A 14846-nucleotide genomic window follows, 5' to 3' on the forward strand; every position below is an offset into this window, starting at 1 on the left:
GTTCTTCCAGAATGGTCCTGTATTTGGCTCCATCCATCTTCCCATCAATTTTAACCATCTTCACTGTCCCTGCTGAAGAAAAGCAGGCTCAAACCATGATGCTGCCACCACCATGTTTGACAGTGGGTATGGTGTGTTCAGGGTGATGAGCTGTGTTGCTTTTACGCCAAACATAACGTTTTGCATTGTTGCCAATAAGTTCAATTTTGGTTTCATCTGACCAGAGCACCTTCTTCCACATGTTTGGTGTGTCTCCCAGGTGGCTAGTGGCAAACTTTAAACAACATTTTTTATGGATATCTTTAAGAAATGTCTTTCTTCTTGCCACTCTTCCATAAAGGCCAGATTTGTGCAATATACGACTGATTGTTGTCCTATGGACAGAGTCTCCCACCTCAGCTGTAGATCTCTGCAGTTCATCCAGAGTGATCATGGGCCTCTTGGCTGCATCTCTGATCAGTCTTCTCCTTGTATGAGCTGAAAGTTTAGAGGGACGGCCAGGTCTTGGTAGATTTGCAGTGGTCTGATACTCCTTCCATTTCAATATTACCGCTTGCACAGTGCTCCTTGGGATGTTTAAAGCTTGGGAAATCTTTTTGTATCCAAATCCGGCTTTAAACTTCTTCACAAAAATATCTCGGACCTGCCTGGTGTGTTCCTTGTTCTTCATGATGCTCTCTGCGCTTTTAACGGACCTCTGAGACTATCACAGTGCAGGTGCATTTATACGGAGACTTGATTACACACAGGTGGATTGTATTTATCATCATTAGTCATTTAGGTCAACATTGGATCATTCAGAGATCCTCACTGAACTTCTGGAGAGAGTTTGCTGCACTGAAAGTAAACGGGCTGAATAATTTTGCACGCCCAATTTTTCAGTTTTTGATTTGTTAAAAAAGTTTGAAATATCCAATAAATGTCGTTCCACTTCATGATTGTGTCCCACTTGTTGTTGATTCTTCACAAACAAATACAGTTTTATATCTTTATGCCTGAAATGTGGCAAAAGGTCGCAAAGTTCAAGGGGGCCGAATACTTTTGCAAGGCACTGTAGGTGCTGTCAGCCACAAAACTTTAAAAAAGAAGAAGAAGCCTATGAGCAGAGAACACTTGACAAACATTTGTCTTGAAGTAGAATTACAGAAATACAGAAATCATTGTGGTGTTAAAACTAAACTTCAAGCTGCTTCATTGGGCATGTTGTTTATATGGATTAAACATATGTTTGAGTTGATAAATACACAGGAATATAAATTAATTTAGCGAAAAGACATGCAAGACTACTGTAACGGTAATCCTTTCAAACATGTTTTTATTATGGTAGGCTAAATAATTAATATTAGTGACTATCACTAACACTCACTCAGAATCACAGTGTTTTGTCATGTAGGACTGTTCACAGCACAAGGCCCAAATAAATCATTGTTGTGATTATTTAGGCTGTTCATGTCTCACAATAAACACTATTGAGGCCATTGTAAAAATCCGTGGTGCTTGCCTTCACTGATATTCAGCATCAGTCACTGGAATGAAGCAAATAATAATCTACGAGTTGACTTAAACAGGCCATGTTAGCATTAAGTCCTTAAACAGCTTATGTAACTTTAACATCAAATAGATTCTCCTCAAGAAAAATGCCTCATTTGATTTGACAGCTCACAAACTAATCAGTCATTTAATGTAAAATAATGATGATGATAATATAAACAATTTGTACTATAATTAGCCACAACTGAAGTTCCCCTTGGGCAAACAAATACAATTATTCTATTAAATAAAAAATTAAGGGTACACTCAGCCTTGGGTTTGCCTTGACAATAAATTGCAAGTTGATTACATGTTAGACAGATTAGGTCAAAGGCACACAAATATTTCAAGTCAAAGTTTATTGGTCATGTACACACATTTACCGATGTTATCGCAGGAACAGCGAAATGTTTCTAGCTTTAACAGTGCAGTAATACCCACATCAATACAATTTTTAAACCCAATACACACATAATCACAAAAAATAATATAGAAATTAAGAAATATCAGAATGAGCAATGTCAGAGACCGGAATATACTGCATGCAGTATATATATATATATATATATATATATATATGCAGTATATATGCTATATATATATATATATATATATATAAAATAATCATGAGTGTCATCCCCATCGAACACCTTTGGGATGAATTGGAATGCAGCAATTTTCCAACATCTAGTGGAAAGCCTTCCCAGAAGAGTGGAGGCTGTTAAAGCAGCAACTACATATTAATGCCCATGATTTTGGAATGAGATGTTCGACGAGCAGGTGTGACCCTACATACTATTGGTCAGCTCTGTGCAGGCCAGTGAAGTTCTTCCACACCGATCTCGACAAACCATTTCTGTATGGACCTCGCTTTGTGCACGGAGGGCATTGTCATCCTGAAACAGGAAAGGGCCTTCTCCAAACTGTTGCTGCAAAGATGGAAGCACAGAATCATCTAGAATGTCATTGTTTGCTGTAGCGTTAAGATTTCCCTTCACTGGAACTAAAGGGCCTAGCCCCAACCATGAAAAACTGCCCCAGACCATTATTCCTCCTCCACCAAACTTTACAGCTGGCACTATGACTTGGGGCAGGTACCGTTCTCCTGGCGTCCGCCAAACCCAAATTCGTCTGTTGGACTGCCAGATGGTGAAGCGTGATTCATCACTACAGAGAACGTGTTTCCACTGCTCCAAAGTCCAATGGCGGCAAGCTTTACACCACTCCAGCTGATGCTTGGCATTGCGCATCATGATTTTAGGCTGCTTGGCCATGAAAACCAATTCACGAAGCTCCTGACTTACAGTTCTTGTGCTGACTTTGCTTCCAGAGGCAGTTTGGAACTTCAGCAATTGAGTGTTGCAACTGAGGACAGACGATTTTTACACACTACGCGCTTCAGCACTCGGTCCCATTCTGTGAGCTTGTGTGGCCTACCACTTTGCGGCTGAGCCCTTGTTGCTTCTAGATGTTTCCACTTCACAATAGCAGCACTTAGCGTCGACCGGGGCAGCTCTAGCAGTGCATACATTTGACGAACTGACTTACAAAGGTGGCATCCTTTGACGGTGCCACGTTGAAAGTCACTGAGCTCTTCAGTTCTATTCTACTGCCAATGTTTGTTTATGGAGAATGCATGGCTGTGTGCTCAATTTTATACACCTGTCAGCAACAAGTGTGGCTGAAATAGCCAAATCCACAAATGTTGAACTTTTTTGTGTGTGTATGTGTGTGTATATATGAGTAGTCATTTCATTGAAAATAGTTATTCTTGTCATAAAAAGCTAACTGTTGCATACAGTACAAACACATTTAGTTGGCCATGTAGACACTAGTTTTTCAAAATACCATTAGATAAAGAATACTTGGTCAGATAAATGTTATATGTTTACATACAATGTAATTATTAGGACCTCTGCTCATTCAAATGTTTAGAAAATTCATAAAATAGAACTCTTGGATAGAGCAATGTGGCACACAGTCAGTCTCAAAGAAAAACAAAACAAATTACAAATGATGCTTTGCGAACCGTGTGAAAAATAAACCAAAACGTCCTTTAAAAAAACTGGGATTACATTTTTCACCACGGAATAAGAGGCACATGTTAGTGTTCATTTGAGTTGACAGATCTTGACCGAGGTTCCAACTCCAAAGCCGGGATAGAGGGGCTCCACAAACATGGTTTCGAACCTGTGCAGGAGAGTCATGTGGTTGCCTATACTGAAGAAGGCCAGGACCCCTGCCGAGTGGTCTAGGTAGACCCCTATCCTCGGTGAATGGGGCGCATTGATGGCTTTATCTGCCCTGTTGTGCCAGGCTGAGTACCCTGTATCAGAACACAGCAGGCTCCAAGACTTATCATTATAGCCCAGCAGACACAGTGATCCTTTCCCCTTGCGGCTGATTCCCTTATAGGCCACGCCCATGGAGAACTCCCCGCTCCACTCGATCTCCCAGTAGAAGCGGCCACCAGACAGGGCCTCGCGGCACAGCACTTGCGCGAAGCTGTCAAACCTTTCCGGGGTGTCAGAGTAGGGCTGGAGGTCCCTGGTTCGGATCACCTTTCTGCTGCTCTCCGACAGGTGTAGCTCCTTGTAGGCTGTGCTGGGGTCCAGTCTCAGCTGGCAGAAGTCTGGGGTAGGGATGTGAAATGGGTCAACATTAGTGTTGTTCTGTGATACAGGTTTGAGTCAACAGGCTTATGAAGAGATAATAAGCCTGGTCTCAGATCTGGTTTGTACTATCTTGCCAACTCCTATGGTCATTGTTTGGCATGACAATGACCATAGGCGTTGGTAAGAAAGCACAAACAGATCTGGAACCAGGTTTGAGAGTAGGTGCTAATTGAACATATATGTACTTACATTTCAGAAACTCTGATCTGGTCTTGGGCTCTGGTGGAGGAGGGCTGTCCACTGTCATGACTTCTATGACTAGAAGGTGAAAATAGAAGACAATGTCTCAATGTCTATTCAAATCCACAGCACTTAATTTCTTCATAGGCCTTCACCTCCCAAACCATTACATTTTTTGTTTGCTAGTGTGTTATCTAACTTTACACAACGAACAAACATCATATACAGTACACTGATCACAAGACTCACCTCTGCTGCTTTTCTCTCTCTTTTCTGTCGTATAAACAGGGACCTCGTTCACTGTGAGGGGCAATATAAAAGGTAGTCAGCAAAACATTGTGTCTTGGCTACTGTTAACAGAATTTCAGATATACTGTGTATTGTTTTTAGATATAAAACAAATGATGGTCAGTTAGATACTGGTTGTATATGTTCTAGTCTCATAGGTCAGACAATTGCTTCTGAAATAGGACACGGGAAAGACTGGAAACGGGGGCTATGTATGTTGTTTTGACCTGACTTGGAGATCTTCACAAGTTCCTCTCTACCCAGCTCCTCCAGACGATCCTTGATCTCTGCCACGGCTTTCCTGGCTGCGCTGAACGAGAAGTCTGGGTTTACCGACACTCTGGGGATAAAGCCATCATCCGTGGGAGTACACAGATAGTTGAAGTTCTGTATAAAAATAATCATGAGTGTCATCAAATAAGCAAGTTCAAGGACCAACAATGATTGAGCAGCAGAGGAACATATTGTAGAGATCCATGACTTTGATTGCTGCTTAATATCATTGCAATATTGAACCTTTTAAAGATCCAATTTTCTTGCCCTTTACAATTTAGTGGACATCCACTGACCACTATAAGTGAATGTACTGTATGTACTACAGAATATTCAGAACATACAGTATGTAATTGTATGTAGTCCTCTCAGTCTCACCTGTAGGAAGTGGATGTGGTCCTCAGTGCTGTACAGCTGTTTGAGTCCCGTCTCCTTCTTCTTCAGCTCATCTATCTCCTGCTCCAGCCTCTCCACCAGCCCCTCAGCCTGGTTGAATGCAGCCTTCTCATTGATGCCAATCATCTTTGTCACCTCTGACCTCATTCTCTCGATGGAGCGGATCATATCCTCAAACATCTTCTCACTCTCCGCCATGGCCCTCCGGGCTGAGCTCTGGACAACACAGTTAATGATAAATTTATCTCAGGTCAAGAGGCCTATACACATAAGTTAGTTGTACATTTCTAGACAAGACACAGTCATCATTGATACATCGTGAGTTACAGGCTGCCATGCAGAAGGTCATCACACATTAATTTGATCTACATTTCTCTGCTTTAATTGGGAATCAGGAATGTAGTTTAACAAGAAAATTATATCTAATGGTTTTTTAAACATTGAACATGACAGAGCAGTTATGAGTTAGTGTATGAAATAGACAATCATCAGACAATGTTTTCAAGACATTTTCTCCTTACCTTTAGTGAGTCCACTGCTGTTCTCAGTTCCTCCAGCTCTTTCACCCTGTCCTGACATTTCTGTCTGATCTCAGCTTGAGCAACTCCCAGGAGTTTCTGTTGAGGTGACACCACAGAATCATCAACACAATACCTCTTACAAGTGAGTCACAAGCGGCACCTTAATTGGGGAGGACGGGCTCATAGTAATGGCTGGAACGGAATCAATGGAATGGTATCGAACACACATTTTTCATGTGTTTGTTACCATTCCATTCACTCCATTCCAGGCATCATTATGAGCCATCCTCCATTCAGCAGCGTCCTGTGAGTGAATATTTAAGGGCCTTGCATGTCATTCAGTTCACGATTAGTATCATTAGATTTGTTATGCCTTCCAACTTGTCCTTGATTATGTAATGTCACTGAATGGTTTATTTGTGGTTAACAGTGACCGTGTACAGCATTATCTTGAGGGGCATTGCATGTGTTTATGTTATACTCTGCAATTAAGATTGAATGCTTATTTCTCATACTGTTATTAGTTATTAGGTCGTTTGTGTTTCTTTATGAAGTTAAAAAACGTATCTTATGTGACAAAGATGCAATTATACTATGAGAGTAATAGTGCCTTTTTCCCATAACAAGCTTAGCTCTAAAGATCTACTTAGAATGGGCGGCTTTACCTCCGAAGGAGGGGGAAAAAATAACCTCATGTAATCCTGACCATGCCAGGAATGTGAAACTACTGCTGTATGCCTGAGCCTGACTTTTAAAGAGATGTTTTAAGGTGCACACATACTGGCCTATACAGTATAGAGAGGAGAGGGAGAGCTAATTCAGCCTTTACTCAAAACCTACCAGCCCATTCTTCAAGATAAGCTCAAGGAATGTGGGGAATCTGGGGAGAGGGGATAGGGGGAAGAGAGGGAGGGGAGTGTGAAAGAGAAGGAATGAAGCCATGGGAGAGGAGAGTCAGGTTGTAAATCTGGGGATGAGAGGAACCAGTCTCCCCATTTAGCAAACAGAAAGGCTGAATTATGGCCTTTGTAAAAAGCTTTTCTTCACAGTATTACGATGATGTCATATAAATGTCCTTGATATACATTAATGTCATAGATATTGGTGATACTAATGTAAAAGTAACATACTGTATATTAGTGTGATGTGGCCCAACTGTGGCTGTTTTAAAAACTGTAGCTTTTGACTGCCAATTCTGGCAGTCCATTCGAATAGAGACTGATTTGGACGCAGTGGCTGGTCATGGTCAGGTCAATGGTTTGTTGATCATAAATAGGACATGCGGTTAGACAAGGTCTTGATTCAGTCTCTGCATTCTGGTACAACTGCATTCCATTATCACCATCCCCACTACCAGGCTTAAACCCAGCCCCTTCCCATAGGTGGGTTTCAAAGTTTAGTCCAGGAAACTAGAGTTTCTAGTTTCTGTAATAAAATAGCCCCAAATACACCAGGCTAGAAACCCTGGGTCTGCCCTTGGTGTATTCGGGTCTTCCTGGGACTTGAGACCCCTGTTTGTAAGCCGGGAACATGGCTATCAGATTGGGAACACTGTCTCATCAAGCACAGCTGGAACACCACAAACCTTTACCACATATTAAGAACACATTCCTCGATCAAACTCACAGCTAATCAGACAGTTGTACTTGTTTTGGATGTGTGAGTGTGCTTGCCTGACCTGCAGGAGTGGGTGGTAACGCTGGCTGGTTGGTGAGCTAGCTGGGTCAAAGTACAAACGTTGCAGAGGTGGTGAGAGTGGGTGGAGGAGTGGGGGTTGGGAATACTACGCGTCTGCCTAACCCCACATTCCTGTATCATCAACACGCACCACCATAATCCACTGGCCACTCACTCACATCCCTGTCCCGTATTTCCCCTCTGACTAACTACCTAGTTCTGTTCGCTCACTCTTTCTTTAGGAGGGAAGGAGGTGTTGGTGAATAAACCATTAGTCAGTTAACCTTTGAGTCAGTTCTAGAACACTCCCCTTAAAAGTGACTGTGCCTTGTACCTTCTGTAAGTACTGATTTCTGCCATATGACCGACTGAACAACTTATTTACATTGTATGTAAAGTATCCAGATATCCTCACATCACACCTGATTTCAGTTTAAATTATTCATATTTTGATTTCAAAATACAAATCATTCTGTGAAAAATTGTAAACCTACAAGTCAAGGTCTGGGCTACTCCCATAAAACTCACAGTTAAGCCTGACACTCGGATAGAAAGAAACATGTCTTCTCCTTACCTGTTTCTCACTCCTCTCTGCCTCGGCTGAGACGATGTCATGTCCCTTGTGTTCGCTGACAGTACAGATGGCACAGATACACATCTGGTCAGTCCGACAAAACAGCTCCAGGGACTTCTGGTGCTGGGGGCAGATCTTTCTGTCCAGGTTCCCCAGCTCGTCCACCAGCTTGTGCCTTTTGAATGTGGCTGACTCATAGTGGGGCTTCAGGTGCTTCTCACAGTATGAGGCCAGGCAGTTCAGGCAGGACTTAACAGCCTTGAGCTTCTTACCAGAGCAGTAGTCACAGGGCACGTCGGCAGGCCCAGCAAAGGTGTTCCCTGGGGGTGTGAGGTTCAGGTTGAGGTTGGCACCAGTCTTCTTGATCTTCTCTGCCACCTTGGTGAGCATAGTGTTGGGCCTGAGCACAGGCCTCTGGGTGAAGGTGATCTTACACTGGGGGCAGATGTAGATCCCTGTGTAGTCTGCCTCATTCCAGTAGCCGCTGATGCAGTCCATGCAGAAACTGTGTCCGCAGGGGATAGCCACGGGGTCCCTCAGCAGCCCCACACACAGTGGGCAGCTGAAGTAATCCGAAGACGTGGGATCAGCCATCGTCGCTACTCACTACACTACACACTCCTCAGAACTGTAGAGAGAGAGAAAGGCAGACAGACAGAGGAATCCACAGAGGGATCTAACCAGTGCACTAGGCAGTCCGCCGTCCACAAGAGTGTGGCAGAGCCTGCCAGAGACAGGACCTACTTGTATTTCTGAATTCCAGAGGTTATTGATTGAAAGCAGGCTCTACCCCTGTGCTGCCTGAGAGAGTATGTAGAGCTCAGCCCAGTTCAGATAAACAGGTTGAGCAAAGGCTGTAGGAGACTTAAAGGGAGGGGGAGAGAGCGAGGGGGCGGGCTGAAAGGAGATTTAATATTTATTTATTTTAAATAGGGGATAGGCTGAGGCAGGGAGAATGAATGAATTATATCACACAAGGAGGCACTAACTGCTGCTAAATATGCCTGCATTTTTGGGGGGTTTCAGTGTTTGGACTGATTCAAAAAATTTTAAACTGTATTTGATTTGATAGTGTACAAACTACACTGTAGGCTGGATCAGTTAATCATTGTTTTGTGTGCTGATCAGAGACTACGATACAGAGATAGAGATACAGCATTGTTTTCAAATATAAATCATTTTTCCCATTTTCACCCCCGAACTCAACTGGAACAGTGAACAGAATTTCAGATGTCATAGGCCCGACAGTAGATGCAGTTGAATAGACATAAATGCACATTTTGTGGAAGATCAGGTTGAAGGGGGTGGAGTTCACCCACTGAACAAACAAACCTGCTCCTACCACAAACAGGATAGGATAGGATACATTTCAAATTTCAGAGGGGATCTTTTTCTATCTTTTGTGACCCAAAACAAACAGCGGTACCTGTCACTGTTTGAACTGCCTGCCACAGGTGTTTTGACAAAGAGCAGTTAGAGTTCAGGACAGAAGTTATTGTATATATTTAAACAGCAGCCTGTTGAACAAGTCTAACTGCCCAACAGATACATCCCAGGAGGTTGGTGGCACCTTAATTGGGGAGGTAGGCCTCGTGGTAATAGCTGGAGCGGAATAAGTATAATGGTTTCAAATACAGCAAGCACATGGTTCCAATGTGTTGGATGACATTCCATTTGCTCCGTTCCAGCCATTATTGTGAGCAGCCTCCACCAGAGGTGCATGGAGTAGTAAAAGTAGATATGGTGTGTGTTAAACAGAGAGAGAGAAAAATGCTCATTAGAGGCAGCCAAAAGAGAACATTGCAATCACAGAAATATGTTTGACAAAACATTCCTATCTCTTACAGGTTTATCTGTCTGATGTTGATCTGAATGCTTCACATATTTTTAAGATATTGTGCCATGTAAAAATGCACATCTAGCCCATGACTTAAGGCCCCTTGTTACTTTAGTATTTGGTATGTACAGGATAAACATATCCTGTGTCTTTATTAGCTATAGTCTAAGTCCATCTTTCAAGAAACACACCTTGGTTTCTATATTGCCAAGTGTCATCCTATCCTCTTTCTCCCATGACAGGCTTATTTAGTAATATTACAGTAATATTACAAAGGCTTTAAAGAGTAAGCCTTTAAAGGGGCAATCTGCAGTTGCTACATACATTTTTGTAATTAAAAATTCATTATATGTACCCATTGATACTTGAATATAACTTGTGAGCTTATTTCAAGTGTCATACCCAATCAGAACCCCAAATATAAGCTTGTTGTACTACAATGTTTGTAAACAAAGTAAATGTAAACTAACACTATATAGCTTCAAAACATGGTAAAACTATTTTTAATATCATGGATGGTCAGTCCTTGCATCCATAGCTCTGTTTATTAATTTGTCTATGACCTGACGAAGATCAAACTCGGATCAAAACGTTGTCTTTTTTTTGTGTCTGATTAATTCACCATGGGAGCATACCAGAGTTGCTGACATTTCTTTGATACATTTCTCCAGGCCCATCCCTCATCTTTCTATGGAAACAGGGACCGGGAGGATGCTTTGTTAATGTTTCAACTGCTGGTTTTACTTTAAAGACCCATGCCACTGGGCACACACTGGTTGAATAAACGTTGTTTCAATGAAACCAACATGGAATAGACATTGAATTAATGTGTGTGCCCAGTGGGATGGTCCATTCTCACCCTAGAATTCTGGATCAATTCTGACATCATGAACTAATTATCTCATTTGCATTTCAATTTACACCTGGGTTTCGTCTTGGGCCAAGGATGTGGCCATACTGTAGTGCACATTTCTCTCTCTCACTAGTTCATTAAAGAGGACCTAAATGAGAAGCTCATTACCATGTAGCCACAAGGTAATGTGTGAGGTAGTGGACCTTAGAGATCAAATGGTTTGCTGAATTATCTTATTCCAGAAGAGTTGATAGGCATACTAAATTTACAATTATTTAAATTACAGGGCCACTGAAACAACCGGTTGTGTAAGGCCGTGTACGCAACTCCTCCCTCATTGCATATCTTACATCATTGCACTTTAGAGATAGTTTCGCCTCTCTCCGTATTTGGTCAGGTTTCTGATAAGCCAGTTTCTCTTCCTCTTTTTTTGTGTGGATCAGATGCCAGGAAAGTAGACCAATCCAGAGTAAAAGCAGCCCTCTGTTTTCCTTATTGATTAACGAGAGAGAGAGAGAGACTGTGATGGAAAGGGTCATACACTGCCAAATGCATGGTCTTGATTTATGTGGGAAAAAAATAATCTAGTTATACAGTAACAACACACAGGTATACAAGTTAGGCTCATCTGATTAGGTACAGACACTTCCCATTTTTATGAAAAACAATGCACAAGGCCTGCAATGTCTTGCAATGTACTTAATAAACTCAAAGACTAATGCCCACCACTCAAAGTTTTTGGGTAAGGAAGCAGTTTGGTTGTCATAAATGCATAAACATGTCCTAGTTATGTCTTTTGATCAGTCATTCATAAAAAACTTAAGGTTTACAAGGTGAAAGGTCAACATTCATTAAACCAAACATTCTCTTGCATCAGGTGTAGTGAGGGGTAACCGGGGGTAACCAGGAGATTTCAGTCAGGGAATGTTGTTGTGGAGAGTCAGTGAGTAAGAAATTACAAAATGGCTGTGTGAGTGTAGGATTACTTCCTAAATGGCTCCCTAATACCTATATAGTGCACTAGGGCTCATAGGTTGCTGGTCAAGGTAGTGAACTATGTAGGGAATTGGGCGCCATTTGATACGCAACCTAGAAGTCAAAGACCCAGCTGTGTCTGTGTGTGATTGGTCAGAATATGGAGAGAGACAAAGTATTTACAAGTGTTGCCTTGGAACAATGGTTACCTTTGTTAGTGCTGGCTGGCAGATACACAGGGCTGGCGAGGAGGAGTCTGGACAGGGGCCAGATCACAGGGAACAGGTTGTTGCTGCACACTGCAGAACAGACCTCCACAACAAATAGGGGCAAAAAGGGACAATTGTTGATGTGGATTAAATATATATTTTTAATGACATTTGTGTGGTACTTTGGACAGTTCACTTGGAAAAGTACCTGGAAAACAGAGACAGAAATGTATTATGCAAATGTAGGTTGTAGATTTAACATTGGCTCTGCATGGAAATGTATGAAAGCAACCAGTGAATCCATTGAGACAATGTAAGACATGGATTGTGTATGTGTGCCATTCAGAGGGTGAACGAGCAAGACAAAAGATGCCTTTGAACTGGGTATGGTAATAGGTGTCAAGTGCACCGGTTTGTGTCAAGAACTGCAATGCTGCTGTTTTGTTTTACGCTCAACAGTTTCCCGTGTGTATCAAGAATGGTCCACCACCCAAAGGACATCCAACCAACTTAACACAACTGTGGGAAGCATTGGAGTCAACATGGGCCAGCATCCCTGTGGAACGCTTTCGAAAACCTTGTAGTAGAGTCTATGCCCCGACAAATTGTTCCTAATGTTTGGTATACCCAAACAAAGTACAGAGTCAATCCAACCAATAAATAAAGCATTGCTGTCTTCTGTTTTGTGTGTGCAAGATTCACAGATTAACAAACTGGATAATTGTAACAGCACCACTGCTGTGAGTGAGCCAGCTATACAAATATCAAGGCTTCTCCTAAAACTGTCAAACACTGAAACCCCAAACTTAGAATTAGAGAGTTGTAAAGAACCTGTTTTTTTAAATATATAGAACTAATAAGATGAATTGCATGGCAAATGTTGATCATGTTATAATTTCCCTGGCCCTGGGGCAATTTCAGGTTAAACCTAGATTTCAATCTCTACCTACATTCTACAACACAAAAAAATTGACCAGATCACCTCATGTGCAATAATCTCTTGCAACCATCTCGTCAAACATGACACTGGACATTTTGTGAGTAGCATGTCAGCTACAGTACTTGTTCAGGATGACTTGCAGACCCTATAACAATGACATTTGGTGTGTAGAATATAGCCACTATGCTCTGACTAACACAATGTACTTTTTTAAAGCAGTTTTCTTTACACTGGTGTTATCTGGGCCATCTAGCCTGGTCACATTACATTCTTCATTTTTAACAACACTGAAACTCCACAGAGCTAACAAGCTGACAGCCATCTTGGAATGGACAGAGGAATGTTTAGGCTGATGTGAAGAGGAGAAATGTGGAGAAAAAATAAAATCCAATTAGAATCAGGATTTGGATTAATAGGAAATGAGTGGAAGAGAAATGGGAAATAAACAGTTGATAATAAACTGCTCTCAATCGCATAGCAGCGTGATGAACACCTATTGCAAGTCACTTCCTGTTGCTCAAGCCAGATTCCAACCAGCCAACTTAATTTATAGCGGAAGGGCAAGGGGATTCGTTTTGTCATTAGTCACTAAAGAAAAGTCCACAAAAAATATCTTCTTTACCCTCCCCTCTTTGATTTACAACCAGGCTTTAGCTCTCCAAGTACCAATAGGTCAGTGTGTACCTAGACCTGAGTGGGCATCCATCATATCACTCTTCCCCACAGCCATGCCCTCACTACAAGCTGGAGGCTATCAACCAGCAGCAATACTCTGAAGCCAAACTTCTGAACTAGGGGCCACATTTATCAGTGACAATGTTAACAGATTCATCTCGCTATGGACAATTATTACATGCAAAACATGCCCCATCCCTATGCCTCCTGAGAAAAAAATATTTATTCCCTATGACATTTGAGATATATGGTCATTGATCTTTTTTGTTTCCATGAACTGACAGAGGAGTACATTTAAAATTAGAATGCATTTTAGAAGAATGTGTTTAATGTTTAAAATATTGTAATAGATCGGGCATTGTTATAGGTCTACCAATAAGTGGCAGTAATGAGGGAAATGGAATCAGCCATCTTGAAAGCCATCTTACCTGAGATTCTGTTGGCCATGTGTTTGTCACGCTGAAGGTAGACCTTAACTGATCTGCAAATCTACTTGTATGATGGAATTGTGTATACAATGTATCTAGCATGTTTTGTCATTGTCGAGGTGTTGATGGATACTTCGGGCCAGACTTTAGAACTAGTGTGAAAGATGCCCTATTTGTAAGTTTGTTTAAAAAAAAAAAATCAAGTAACCTCTGCAAACTGTATTGTGATTTAATGGTAAAGATTCTAATGGAATATTTAGTAATTGTGCTGTTGATAAAAAGGCAACTCCAACCAGCTTTTTTGTCCTTTGTTTTTAGTATTGAAACATGGCTGAATTTTAAAAGATTAGACAAACCACAAACCACTTGTCATTTAGTGGGTTAGACTAATAGTTTACCCTTTTGTAGTGTGACTTATCAAAGAAACATATCACTTGTGTACAACTGATGTTGGTACTTCATTAGATGTGCAGTGAAGTCCAGTGTGACACATATCTTACATTATTAGAAGTGCAGGGAAATCCAATGTGAAATTAAACTGTGTGCAGTGAACCATGTTTTATGTCACATGTTAAATAAAAATATTGCACTGCATAAACAAACACGAGGGTCAAAATGTGAGCTGTGTCTGGGGTAGAGTCCCTGTTGGAAATTATGGAAACCAACAGTTATCTATATTTATAACTACTGTATCTATTTGCAGTACTGTCAAAACAAAGTTCAAACCTGAGATCACACAATTCAATCATTCCTCTCACTTTCTCTATTCACACTCCTCTTCCTGATTGACGGCTGTTGAATGGTTCCATTGACAC

General features: G+C 41.4%; 1 protein-coding gene across 1 annotated transcript; it reads right to left on the minus strand.

Moving 5' to 3' along the window:
* Positions 1-1298: 1298 nt before the first annotated feature.
* ftr82 (finTRIM family, member 82) lies at positions 1299-8937 on the minus strand. Its single transcript, XM_064980770.1, has 7 exons — positions 8115-8937; positions 5864-5959; positions 5325-5558; positions 4901-5060; positions 4635-4685; positions 4395-4463; positions 1299-4162 (listed from the first exon to the last, which is right to left on the minus strand). The coding sequence occupies exons 1-7, from the start codon at positions 8706-8708 to the stop codon at positions 3642-3644; spliced, it is 1725 nt and encodes a 574-aa protein (XP_064836842.1). The 5' UTR covers positions 8709-8937; the 3' UTR covers positions 1299-3641.
* Between the last annotated feature and the right edge of the window lie 5909 nt (positions 8938-14846).

The sequence above is a fragment of the Oncorhynchus masou genome, chromosome 12 (assembly GCF_036934945.1).
Source record: "Oncorhynchus masou masou isolate Uvic2021 chromosome 12, UVic_Omas_1.1, whole genome shotgun sequence".
In the NCBI taxonomy this organism is placed as follows: Eukaryota; Metazoa; Chordata; class Actinopteri; order Salmoniformes; family Salmonidae; genus Oncorhynchus; species Oncorhynchus masou.